The following is a 12,934-nucleotide window of genomic DNA, read 5'->3' as shown; positions in this document are numbered from 1 at the left end:
TAGGCTAAGGAAGCCCAGCAGTCCCCCAGGTGTGGGACAGTGAGTCAAACTGAGGATGAAGATTACACCTTCACTTGATGTTACAAAAAGAGTTTTGTAAAAGGTGACTGAAGTGACACCACACTGTCAATGTACCAGTCACCATAATTCAAACTTATTCTTTAGTAAGTTAATAAAAAGTGGGGTAAGGGTCCAGAAGAGAAGTCACTCATTCTTTGATAACTTGTAATAAGTATTTGGAGTTTAATAACTCATCTAAAGAATAGCATTTCCACAGGCTTCTTTACTAGAGACTCAGATATCTGCAAGGTAAATGTTTTACATCTTTTTTGGTGTAAAGGAAAACCATAAAGGCTTCACAAAAGTAAATGTATGCTTTAATGAAAGTTATATTCAGGATGCTGTTCTATAAGACAAAAAGAAAGGAAAAAGAAAAGAAAAAGGAAGGAAGAAAGAACTGAAATCTTGTTTTTAATCTTACCTATCACCGTGGAATTTTGTCTCCTCCCCCTCCCACAAGTGCCTAGGCCTCAGAATTGAAGGGAGTGGACAGAGCTCCAGAGGCTGAATTTGTAAAGGTTGCTCCACTTAATGCTGGAGGGAATTAACGAACTGACTTCCCATATCTCATGATGAGAAGAATGCCTAGCCGGAAGTCTTAAATCTGAAATGCTTTACTTGGTTTACCCTAAATCAGCAGATTACTTAATTTATTGTTTTCTGCTTTGAGGACAGCCTTGTGGATGAGAAGGTCCTGTGGATGCTCCTCTAAGTCAGCATATCTAATTGTGTGTGTGTACACACACAGACAATCCCATAGTATGTGCACGCTGGTGTATATCTGTGATATATATATAATATATGTACATATATCCCATAGTGCCTGAGTGCTGGCTCTAATTCCCTGAAGAAAAAGGGGAAGACTGGAGAGCTTGCTGATTGGGATAGTCATGACTAACTGGTAGGGAACGACTAATTCTAACCCATGGTTACTACCATAGAGCATTCTGTAAGTGTTCTTGCAAAAAAAGTACTTTAATTCTGTTTACGATTACTCTTTTTATGATTGAAATAAAACTGCAATACATGCTTTCTTCAGCACTGGGTAAGGGGAAAAATAGTGGTGTGTAAGAAGTATGCCCAGTGATGAAACGACTTAAACTCCTGTTTTACACACCAAGCTATAAAGTCTTCTTTGGTCATGAATCTTAGGGAATTTTTCTCTCTCTTTTCTGTCTCTCTGTCTCTGTCTCTCTCACACACATACACACGAGGTGAGGGCACGTGATAGTGCCCGTTTGTCTGTTTCCACCTCCGTACACTCAGGAGAGTGAAGAAGCGGGGGCTGGAGGATGCTGAAAGGGCGGGGATGGCAGTGGGACTCGGGAGCAGGCGCTCGCGTGGAGGTCGCGGTCCCGGCCGGGTCCCCGAGGCCGGAAGCGAAGGGGGCGGCGCTGCACGCCCGGCGCCAGGGGCCCGTTCCTGGGTGCGGGACGTGGGGCCCGGCCGGTGCCGCCCAGGCTCCCGGAGCGCGCGCCGTGGGGCGATCAGGGCGGAGGGCCGGCGTGAAAGCGAGTCGGGGAGCCTGAGCCGAGGGGTCCAGGGCAGGGACGGTTGGAAGCCGCGTGCATCGGTGCTGGGCTGCGAGTCAAGCCGGCTCCAGGCCGAGGGCGCGGGGCTGGGCGGCGCGGCCTCCGTGGCAGCTGGAGCCCGGGAGGGAGGAGAGTAAACACCCAGCCTGCGCGGGTGCCCTCGGGGAATGGTTGCAAAGGGAGACACGGAAAATAAACCCCACGAGCGCGCCGCCCCGCCCTCCCCGGAGGCCTCGGCGCCGGCGCCCGGGTCCAGCAGCCGGGGCGGCCCCGAGCCCCCGCGTCCAGGGGTAGCCGCCGCCGTGGCCGGCGGGCCGGGACTGCGCCGCGATCGGGTCCCGGAGCGCCCTCGCCCGCCCGCCCGCCCCTCGGGCGGGAGAGAGCCTGCTTTGCTCTTTTCGTTGGCCAAGCACAATTGTGTTATTGGAGATAATGAATTCAATTCCCATCAAAGGGCATTAGGCTCGCCCGGGCCCTGGAGTCGCTGATGCCTTTTTTTTTTTTTAAACCAGGAATGAAAGGCGGAGGAAAAAAAAATTCACTGGGGGAGCCTTTCCCCTGATCGCCGCTTTTGAAGTGAAGGGGCCCGGGCATTGTTGTTCACCTCGCGGCCCATACGGCCGAAGAAAGCCCGGGCTTTTGATGCGCTGAGAACAGCCTCGGCAATGAGCGCCACGCCGGGCCGCGCGGCCTGCGGGCAGCATGGGTCCGGGGCGCCCGAGCACCGGCTGGCGGGCGGAGCCGCAGGCCTGGCTGGAGGGCTCGGCCCGCGCTCGGCCGGGGCCCGGACAGCAGGCAAGGCCCGCACCCAGCGGCAGCGGCCCGGGGTGGCGGGTCCTCCCGCCCGCTGCGTGGCGGAGCGCAAGGGCTGCCCCCGTGCTTAATCTGTTGGGCCCTCCAAAGACAGGCCAGCCCCCCCCACCCACTCCGCCTCCTTGAGAGGTGGGGGTGGGGGAAGCTGGGGTCTCGAGGAGAGCCGCGGGCCAGGGCGATTGGAAGCCTTTATTTTTAACCATTGGGACCCAGAGTCCAAGGTGGTCGGCTTAGCTAGAGCCTGATGAGTCTGCGAAGGTGTACCCCTCGGGGATGGGCATCCGCACGACACGCAGTGAGGATTTTCACCGCGGACTCGAGGACACAGCGCAGCGCCACCAGGCCCCGGGCGGCGGCAGGGCCGGGGCCGGGGCCGGGTGGGCAGACCGGGCAGCCGACGCGCGGCCCGCGCGGCTAGTGGGACAGTTTCTCCAGCGTCCGCGGCATCTGGCCCTGGCCTCGCGCTTCTGAACCAGGACAGCACTTGAGCATCCGATCACCTGTTCCAAAAACTTGTTGCAGGCATCTCAGTTAGCTTTCAGCGCCCTCAATGTGAACTTTCCCCACCTGGATTCTCCTCCCGCGCCCCGCTTCCCCGCCCCCACCCTCACCCCCACCCCATCCGCCCCCCTGCCTCTGAACTCTTTGGCCCAAGGGTCAGAAGCTAGAGCTGCTTGGTTCCCTTCCCTCCCTTCTCCGTCTCCAACCCCTCCACCCCTCCTCAAAGGATCCGGGTTATCCGCCCCATTAATATATTAGCCAGGCATGACACAAAGGAAGCGCGTGTCAGCAGAAGGCAGTGCGACTCCAGGGAGAGGCGAGGAAACCTGGCCGGTGCCCTGCGCTGCAGCACGGCTCGTTGCAGTCTGAGCTCGCGAAGCCGCCTCCCCCAAGGAAAGAGCCGGCGAGAACGTGGCGGGAGCTGGCGCTCGGCGTTCAGCAGCTGTTGGGTTAGGCGTTTGTAGCTGAGAGTGAAACAAGAGGCTGCCAGGTGGGACTCAGAGCTAGGCGAACGTTCCCAAAACGCTCCCAGTCACCTGAATCACCCGAAGAAAATCAGCTCTCCAGGACTGCAGCCTCCTTCCTCCCTCGTACATAATGGGTCCTTAAAATTATGTAAACGAAACAAACCACCACAAAGCCCCTGACATTCTTCTCATTAAATTGCTTGTGTTTTAAAATAACAACTCCTTGGTGTGAGAGAAAAAAAACTGACCTGGGACATGATTAGACAAGCAAAGGAGTAGCTAAAATTTCATGGGAGAGAGGGCAAAGCAACTAAGGAGGTTTCCAGTTGAATGCATTGTTCCCTATTTCCAGGCAATGCTTTGGGGGGTATTTCCAGGTGGTTTTTCTTGGTTTCAGGAATTAGGGGGGAAAAAAAGCCCCTGATGTGTAATCTTGAGAGGAGTTGAGCAGAGAAGTAGGAAGTCAACCGCAGGCAGCCTGGTGATTAGAACTCTGAGTCAGGCCTGCCGTGGCACTGGCCAGGTTCTCAACTTGATCTCCATGTGACTTGACCAGCATCGCACCTGCGTTCTCAGGTCCTCTAGCACTCGTGCCATTTCAGCCCTTTCCTTCCTGGATTTTGAGGGAGAATATTCTGCTTTTATACTCTAAACTGACTAGAAAATATCAGGACGTGGCATCTAAAGGAAGGATGTTCCTCACTTTCCGGGGCTGCAGAGGGGAGCTCACACTCACCTTGAGCTTACACTGTGTTGCCACAGCTAACATAATTGGAGAAATGAAGAAGTAGGATAGAAAAAGGAAGGTAGCAAGTGAGGATTTCCCCCTTGTCAGATTCTTTACAATGTTTACAGCAGGAAAACGCATGTGTCTTGCAAGTTAAAGTTGAACTGCATGGGTATTTTCCAGCCCCATATTGCTTGCCAGAGTGATGGCTGGAGAAAAAAACAGGTAAGGACTGCAGTCTGAGCTGTCCAAAGTTCAGTGAACAGAACTAGACCCAGAGCTAAAAAAGAGAAACCCCAGTGGAACCATATGGCCTCAAATTTAACTGTTTGAAAGAAAAAGCCCAATATTTGAAGTACCCTGTAATTAAATGTAGGTTGGATACACCAAATAGGATCATCGGTAGAAAATAAAACTTGATAAATGACTACTGTTAAAAAACCTTCCATCTCCCCAAATGGATTCTATTTCTAAATAGGAAGGTTGTAAAATCTTCCAAGTTGTTTCATTTTATTACATTCTTACTTTCATGGGTTTCTATTGATGCCAATGATTCTTTCACAGCTTGGGAAAACCCTATTTCTAAATTTCAGCATAATTTAATTACCTATTTAGCCCAAGGTAGCTTACAAATAATCATCTTTTTGCACACATTTATCTTGAAGTAATTAGACATTATCTTAATTCCATTTAGTTGCAAAATACATTACAATTCAAATAAGCAACTAAAATTTAATCTTTGAAAGTAAAATATTTTTACAAATGTATTAAACATCTGTTAAATAATGTAAGCAATTTTATCTGTTCATCGAGTTTTTCCTCTTGACATATTGAGGTATCACATTAAAATACGTTATAGCTAAATGTTCTACAATATTACTGCTAAATCGACAGAAAACCAATTGATCTTGACGAAAGGTTAATTAATTTGGACCACAGGTCTCTTTCTTTAGTCTGCATTGAAAGGAATTTGTATTGATCGTTTTTTGCAAAGTTTTTTTGAGAAGAAATTTAATAAGCATTTTCGTGGAATTGAGATCAATTTTTTATACTGCCAAAGCAAGGAGGTTTTTAAATTTGATCACTCCAGGAATTCTTTCCCTCTTCGGTTCATTCAAATCTGTCAGACTCCTGAGAAAAAAATAATGTTTTTTATACTTTCGGTGAAATCAATCGGGTATCTAGCCTTCAGAAAATAGAAACAGAAGTTAAGAACTTTAATAGGATTTTGTTTGTTTAATCCCTCCTCCCATAATAATTCTCACCCATTTATTCTGCTATGAGGGGAACACCAAGGGACAATGCAAATTAAATTTTATCTTTGGGTTTAAATACTATATTATCCACCGCGTGGAAAACACTGAGCTGCTTTCTAGTTGGGAACACTTCTAAGTTGTATAGTTTCTGCTGAGTAGAACTAGCGAGCTTTTCTTCTTTCCTATGTTTAATTGTCTTCTCTTTTTATCAGTTTTAAAAATGTTTCAGGCCTGGAACAAGGTAAAAGTAACATTTGAAGTTCTGCTTCCCAGCGCTATACTCACTCCCGACACATTTTTCTTTTTTTGTAAAATTTTTGCTCGGTGGCGTCGTCAGTGGATCGGAGGGCCTCCAGAGCTTTGCACGCTCGGGTCTGTAGGAAGGTTTTCCCTTCTCGCTCCCTCCCTCCCCCTCCGGAGACCCCTCCCCCACCTCGGGCGAAATTCCTAAATAAAGCGAGCCCAGTGGACCGCGGCTGGGCGGTCAGCATCCCCTTTCCGGCCCCTGTCTGCAGGAGCATCCGAGGTGAAGAAATTTAGAAACTCAGAGATGCAAAGGGGGGCGGGGGCGGGGGGGGGGGGGCGCCTCGGGAAGGCGGCGCGCTCCAGGAGGGTCCGGCAGCCCTGCGACCTACAGCTGTTTTCCTCCTGGCCCCGGGCGCGGCGCCCCGGCCCCGGGCGCCCGGGCGTTTGTGTGTCGGGGTTTCCGAGGAAGGGATTACGCAGCAGGAGCAGCCGCGCCGCGCGGGCCTTGGGGGCCGCAGGAGCGGTGACGAGGCGCCTGGCCTTCTTTGTTGACTTTTAGGTCTCGGGCTCAACAGATTTATTCGCTGGGAGGGGAAAATGCCCGAACAATGAAGAACTAACTGCACTTGTCACCTCGAGATTCTGGCGGTCCTTGCTCTGCCCGCCTTCCCGGCAACCGGCCTCCCTGGCGCAGATCGCGCGCCCAGAGGTGGCAGAGGCGCGGTCAGAAAATCGCGGGCGAAGCCCACGAGGCCGGCCCCGCTCGCCCAAACCCCATTCTAGCTGCCCAGGCAGGTCTCCAAAGGGGCCGCGGCCGGAAGCCCAGAAAAAGTCTCTGCCACCAAGTAAGAGAGCAAGAGCTAAGGCCAACTTCAGCCTGATGGGTGAAGGCAAGACATCGATACTGTCAACATTTTTAAAGAGAGGGACGGGGACATCACGGAGGGAAACACACGAAAGTTAGACGATTTAGGTTGAGTGGGGCCGGGGAAAATTCCGAGGCCCTGAGCTCACGCCTTTACGTTACATTCAGAATTCGAATTTGCCGACGTTTGTTTACCCGCTATACAAATATAAATAACTGTTGGGATTGGACGCTTTTTCCTCTCTTTGGCACGCTAACGTCCTTCGAGGCCTCCAAATTAGGTTTTGAAATTACTCAAACCAGTCATTCCCCTCTCTTTCATTAGCCGAAGTGAGAGCGGGAGTTTGGGATTTCTGGATTTCTCTCAAGGGCTGCATGGCACCCCTTCTCTCATCTGGGGAGGCAATTACGCGATCATTAAGGGACTCACACAGCCCTTTGTATCTTGTCCGCGGCGTGGAGTGGGGCGATCAAAGTAACGGCTGTCCAAGTTCAAGCGCTGGCGAGGATGGAGTTCACACCCAAGGGCTCAGGCAGGCCAGCCTTTGCTGGGGCTGGTGTTCTTATTGTTGATGTCAATCCGAACAAGACTTACAAAGAAATAGGTGGACTGGAAAGTGAGCCTACTATCAAAGGAGATTAATGATTTTGTGATCTCAAGCAACCGTGGGGGTGTGAAGTTGCATTTAAAAGCTTCTTAGAAGGCAAACAAATCGCCAGCTTTGCGTTCTCAGGAAAAAATACTTTTAGAAACAATGTTTTAAAAAATATCTTCACAAAATATAAAACAGCAGCTATCCTGAAATGTCCTGGCGGCGCAAAACTTCCCCTGCCGGAGTGAATTAACTTGCCTCCCCCGGTCGCCTCCAAAGCTACTGTGATGGTTACATTTTGTTTCCCTTTTCATGAAAAGAGGGTTCAGGATTCTCTGTTGTAGACAACTTAATTTTATCAGCCACATCTGATACTTTATTCTCACTCGAATACTTCTCAGAAAAAGGAAAATGATACATTGGGGAAGGTGGTTAAATTAATATTTGATTTCATTGTGGGAAGATTCAAAGGAAAGACAGAGAACTTAAGCTCCTATCAAAAAATTGAAGTAAATATTGCTGGGAAAAAACAGTCTTCAAAATCTCAATTCTTGGGATATGAAATCAATTTATCTACCTACTTTTATTGAATTTCTTTAACTGCTTTTTACTAGCTACATGTTCATATATTAAACATAAACAAAACAATTCTGTTTTAGATTATTTTCCTTTTTGTCATTTATATTCAGTGCCAGGACTTTGAAAAATATCACATTCAGAATATCTATTTTGGATTTAATTAAGGAAAATAACAGAAATCTTTTTTGTTAACATTTGATTTATTTAAAGTCCTTAACTGCAATTGATCAAGAACATATTCCACGGCTTAAAGTTTATCATTTTTGTTATTTAAATCAAAATATTTTAATTACAATCACATTGATAAAAATTAACATTTTAATTTGTAATTTTAACCATCATTTAAAGCAATTTCAGCTGTAAAGAAAAAAAAAATAAACCATGCAATAAATTAACATTGAGAAAGCAAAGAGGAATAATAATGAAACCCGTCTGGCTATACTAACACCATGTCCAACTGTGAAAAGTGCATTAACACTGAATGAAACAAGCACACGATGGCAATAATTAAAATGGCCTAAATCAATTGGATTTTGGAATCTTGGACCAAATTTTGAAATACAGCTCCCTATGACTTATCTCTCCTCCAACACTGTAATATTCCCTTTTTTCTGGAAAAAAAAATTCTTTAAATGGTATAGATAACATAGAAGCTAATTTTACACGTTATGTGACCTCAGAATAACATGACCATGGCACTCTGCAAGGCAAGGAGCAGAGTTACTGAGGAGGGCAATTTTGAGGAATTGATTCCCAGGGCTGTATGTGGGTGGAGAGGACAAGGTGGTGGTGGTGGGGGGGTGTCTTTGTAACTTCTCGGTCAGGCAACTCTCGAAAATGTAGATGTATGTCACTTATCTGTTACCTCTGTATGTCACATAAATATATGGAGGATGTCTACATATTTGAGCATGTGCATAAATAAGTCCATACATAATATATATGCGTTTCATTTTAAGACATCTGCTGTCTGAATGTATGGGGAATGTAAGCTGGAAAACAAATGGCTCTGGTGTTTATAATCTGTTTGTTTTGCTGCATCACAGCGGTGTTGTCCCTCGTACTGTTAACAGCCCCTAGTGTCTACTTGTTTCTTCAGCCTTTCAGTTCTTATGGTTTAGAGTACTGCCATAGACCTGTAAACTCGTGGCGGGTGTTGGGGGTCAGGTGCAGGGGTGGGAGGGGAGTTGGGGGGTGGAGGAGCACAAACGAATATTTTACAAGCTTGACCAACTTTCCTTTTTCTTTAAATAAACCCTGCACAGACCAGAATGTGTCTGGAGGGGAAAGAGGACAGAAAGGGACAGGGACAAGGAAGTAGGGGGACTTTATATACACACTTGTGGATCATTAAAACTTTGCAGGAAAAAAATTTTTTGTCGGTTTGGGGTTGGTTTTCTTTGTAATAATATACACAAGGCGTTATGAATAACAATAACAAAGTAACAGTCCTTTGTACTGGGGAAAAGATTGTGCACAAAAAAAGAAATAAAAATAATTGGGGATTTTATTATGCTTTTGTCAGGTTGATATGTGTGGTTTGGTTGCTGTTGATTTTTTTTTTTCTCTCTCTCTCCTATTACCAGCATGGCCCATGCCAGACAAACCCCCAGTCCCGGGAGCTAGGAAGTATTTAGGACGGGTCTGGAATACACACCTTGGTAGTAGGCCGGCTCCAGGGCTGAGGGCTCGATGGGGCTCCTAGTGGCCACCGAGGCGCTGCCGAGCGGCAGGCTGCCGGGCAACGCGGCGCCGTAGGGCGAGTACTGTAGCGCCTGCTCGTAGGCTTTGAAGTCCAGCTTGTGCTGCTGCTCCGAGGAGGACATGAGGTTGTTGATGGAGAAGGGGTGGTTGAAGGAGTAGTGGGGGTCCCCTTTCAAGTGCAGCTGGGACTCGTGGGGCGCCAGGCCATGCGCCGGGTGGGAGGGGGGCACAGATACCAGCGCCCCAGGCCCGGAGCTGATCGGGGGTGCAGCCGAGGATGCTGGAGTCTTCAACTCCGAGGCGCCCCCTGTCGCCGTCGCCCCGCTGTGGTCCAGAGTCTGGGGGCTGGCGGCGGGCCCGGGGGCCGGCGCGCCCTCTAGCTGGCCCGCCTTACCGTGCACGCCCCGGTGGAGGGGCGAGTCGGCGCCGGCGGTGGCCGCACTCGAGGGGTCCTTGCGGCTCTCGGGGCCGCCCTTGGCACCGCCGCCGCCCCCGGTCCCGGTTCCCGGCTGCTTCTCGCACTTGAAGCGCTTCTGGCGGCGCAAGTAACAGCCGTTCTCGAACATGTTGCCGGAGTCCGGGTGCAGCGTCCAGTAGGAGCCCTTGCCCGGCTTGTCCGGGGAGCGCGCCACCTTGACGAAGCAGTCGTTGAAGGAGAGCGAGTGGCGGATGGAGTTCTGCCAGCGCTGCTGGTTCTGCCGGTAGTAGGGGAAGAGGTCCATGATCCACTGGTAGATCTCGCTCAGCGTCAGCATCTTGCTGGGCGCCTGCTGGATGGCCATGGTGATGAGCGAGATGTACGAGTAGGGCGGTTTGGCGTGCGGGTAGCTGCGCTTGAAAGTCTTGGCGTCGCCGCCGCCCGCAGCCCGGCTGCGGCCCAGGTTGGACGGCGCGTACGCCATGGGGCTCATGCACGGGTTCATGGCGGCCGCGTAGGGGCCCAGGCCGTTCATGGAGGCCGCCGGCTGCGCGCCCATGCCGCCCATGCCGCCCGGGCTCAGCGTCGTCCCCATGGCCGTCACGCCCGCCGCCGTCATGCTGTTCATGGCGCCCGCCGAGCCGCCCGGCATGCCGGCCACGGCGCCAGGGCTCAGGCCAGCGCCCAGGCCCGGGTTGGCGTAGGACATGTTGAACGAGGCGGGGGTCATGTTGCCGCTCGTGGTCATGGTGTTCATGGTCATGTAGCTGTTCATGGAGTTCATGGCGCCCAGGCCCGAGTTCATGTTGCCGCCCGGGACCGAGGAGTAGGCCTGCAGCGAGACAGCGAGGGGAGAGGCCCCGAAGGGAGGGTTAGCAGGGCGCGGGCGGCCCGGCCACGGCGGCGAGCACCTCTGCAAACCCAGGACCCCGCCCGGCAAAGCGGCAGCGCCCTCCCCGGGACGCGCGCGCAGAGAGGGCTCGCAGGCGGGCGCAAACCGCTAGCGCGGCGGGCAGGAAAGACGAGCGCTGCAGAAAACATGCCCCCGGGAAGACCGCGTAATCGCCCCACACGCCAGGCTCGGGCCGGCTTCTGGGACCCTCCATTGCCGCCTCCATCCATGCCAGGCGGCACCCGGCTCTCCACCCCAGGCGGGCCTCGGCAAAGCGCCCTTTTGGTTGAAAGGAGTTGAAACTCCGAAAATAGAATTAATCTCTGACTCTCTGCTTATTCACTCTACCTTAAGGGTGAGGTGGGTTCCCTGGTGCAGCCCCCCAGGGCGGGCAACAGGGACCAGCTCTGAGTCCATCTCGCCTAAGCCTGCTAGGCCCTGCTGACGGCGGAGCGGCCTCGGCTGTGCGGGGCGGCTGTTCCCCTCTCCCTGACAGAGCAAAGCATTCATGGCTATGTGACCAGCCATTTCCCAACAACTGGCTTCACTGTCTTAGCAGTTTTCGCTCAATGGTGATTTTTTGTTGTTTATTTTATTTAGAAGTAGTGTTTTCCATCTACTTGTAGCAACTGTAATATTAAGAGGGAAAGAAACTCAGAAGTTAAATGTTTTGGAAAAAAATTAAAAACAGATCTACCACAGGAGAAGGGGCTGGGAAGAGCGCATTATAATATCAACACACTGCATACAGTTAACTAACATGTAACCTCTTTAAGCCACTCAGAAACTTGCACTAGTTTCATTGCCTAGTTCCAGCCCCCTAACGTTTGAAAATTTTGGTAACACAATTTGTAGATAAAAATCTCTATTTTTTCCCCACACTGATAAGTAGACACTGATCATTTCAAAGCCTGGCTTTCGAAACTACATGAATAGTTTCAAGTACTTTAAAATTCCAAAATCAAAGTCTACCTACTTTCCCTTAATGCTATTCTCCTCCCTATTTCTCAGCTGTAACATGTGAGGAAGCTCTTTCCATAGGGGGCTTAACTGACGAGTGGGGAGAGACCGACTGCATCTGAACTAAACCTGAGGGCGAGTTCTGAGCTCCTTTTAAAATCAGCAGTAAGAGAAAAGCCTTATCAACGGCAATTTGGGAATGCACTGGCTATGTTAAAAACGCAGAGTCCAGAAATATAAAGACTATCTCTCTGATAATTTAATAAAAATGATATCCTTACATTTATTTTCATCAGCAAATATTATTTCACTTGAAAACATAAAAGATGAACAAAGATTTAACTAGGCACACACTCTGCTATGGTGTGCAAATAAACTCGAGGTAAGTTTGTGGAGAGATATATATACACAAATCTAAATAAATTACCATGAAAATATTTCCTGATTCTAAATTTCTATATCTTAAATTAATGTCTTAAAGTATTTTTACTTTTTTTTTTCTTTCCCCAAGATTATCCAAGGCAGTTTCAACAAGCATTGTCTATAATGGTAAACTTTTGGGGGGTAATCGCCAGCCGTTTCTAGAGAAGTACTTTTAGTAGGTGGTGGTCCTGCCTGTACCTGGCTGTCCTCGCAATCCCTTTGTGCACATTGTAAAATAAACCACATGAACGTGCCACCAAGGGGACAATGAAGAGAAACAGGTTCTCCGCTGAGTGCTGGAGGAAAAGTCAGCTCGCACCAGCGCCACCCAGCGGTTCTAGAGAAGAATGAGCACCCTTCTCCCTAAACATGGCTTTTGAAGAAGTTTTATAAAATTTCGGAATCGTTTCATTATTAACACGCTCAACTTAGCTGCAGCGCGCTTTCATCAGAAGACATCTGCAAATTCAACCGCGGGAGGAAGGGGCCGCTCTCTCTGCGGCGAACTGTGGCTTTCTTAGAGTTGCCTCCAACTGGTGCTGGCGCCCGCCCGCCAACCCGACACCCGGCCCCGGCCCGGCCCCGGCTCCCGCTCTCCGCAGGCAAGAGGCGACTGCTTCCCAGAGCCGGTCCTTTGCAAGCCCAGAGTTTCCTAACACCCTCTCGCCGGCCCGAGCGCGAGCGCCGGGACCCAGTCTCCCCCCGGGGCAGCAGATCCGGCTCCGAGGCCGGGCCAAGGCCGGGACGGGGCCACAGCGGGAGGGCGGGCAGCGGTGGCACCGAGGAGGCGCCCCCAGCCCGCCAGCCTCCCGCCCTGCCCGGCGCCCGCCTCGCCTGGCCTCCCCCGGCACGGGCTCCGGGAACGTCCCGCCCGCTGCCCGCCTCTTACCTCCTGTGT

General features: G+C 50.6%; 2 protein-coding genes across 2 annotated transcripts; both read right to left on the bottom strand.

Annotated features, from left to right (window-relative positions):
• Positions 1 to 1,095: 1,095 nt before the first annotated feature.
• On the bottom strand, positions 1,096 to 2,323 carry LOC124235476 (translation initiation factor IF-2-like). Its single transcript, XM_046653539.1, has 2 exons — positions 2,197 to 2,323; positions 1,096 to 1,703 (listed from the first exon to the last, which is right to left on the bottom strand). Exons 1-2 carry the CDS (start codon positions 2,294 to 2,296, stop codon positions 1,096 to 1,098), a joined length of 708 nt encoding a protein of 235 aa, XP_046509495.1. The 5' UTR covers positions 2,297 to 2,323.
• A 4,756-nt stretch (positions 2,324 to 7,079) lies between these two features.
• FOXA1 (forkhead box A1) lies at positions 7,080 to 12,891 on the bottom strand. The gene is made up of 2 exons (XM_046655459.1): positions 11,002 to 12,891; positions 7,080 to 10,593 (listed from the first exon to the last, which is right to left on the bottom strand). Exons 1-2 carry the CDS (start codon positions 11,179 to 11,181, stop codon positions 9,262 to 9,264), a joined length of 1,512 nt encoding a protein of 503 aa, XP_046511415.1. The 5' UTR covers positions 11,182 to 12,891; the 3' UTR covers positions 7,080 to 9,261.
• Positions 12,892 to 12,934: the final 43 nt, after the last annotated feature.

This window comes from Equus quagga, chromosome 2, assembly GCF_021613505.1.
Source record: "Equus quagga isolate Etosha38 chromosome 2, UCLA_HA_Equagga_1.0, whole genome shotgun sequence".
In the NCBI taxonomy this organism is placed as follows: domain Eukaryota; kingdom Metazoa; phylum Chordata; class Mammalia; order Perissodactyla; family Equidae; genus Equus; species Equus quagga.
Note: the sequence above shows the minus strand (reverse complement) of the source record. Positions and strands in the feature narration are given on the sequence as shown.

Bases quoted from the DNA above. Each gene is read 5' to 3' on its own strand.
- FOXA1 (XM_046655459.1), bottom strand. From the start codon at position 11,181: ATGGCTGGTCACATAGCCATGAATGCTTTGCTCTGTCAGGGAGAGGGG. The intron at 10,594-11,001 runs GTAGAGTGAATA...GTCTCGCTGCAG, and splicing joins GAACCCACCTCACCCTTAAG to GCCTACTCCTCGGTCCCGGG.
- LOC124235476 (XM_046653539.1), bottom strand. From the start codon at position 2,296: ATGCTGCCCGCAGGCCGCGCGGCCCGGCGTGGCGCTCATTGCCGAGGC. The intron at 1,704-2,196 runs GTGAACAACAAT...CCCGGGCTCCAG, and splicing joins TCGGCCGTATGGGCCGCGAG to CTGCCACGGAGGCCGCGCCG.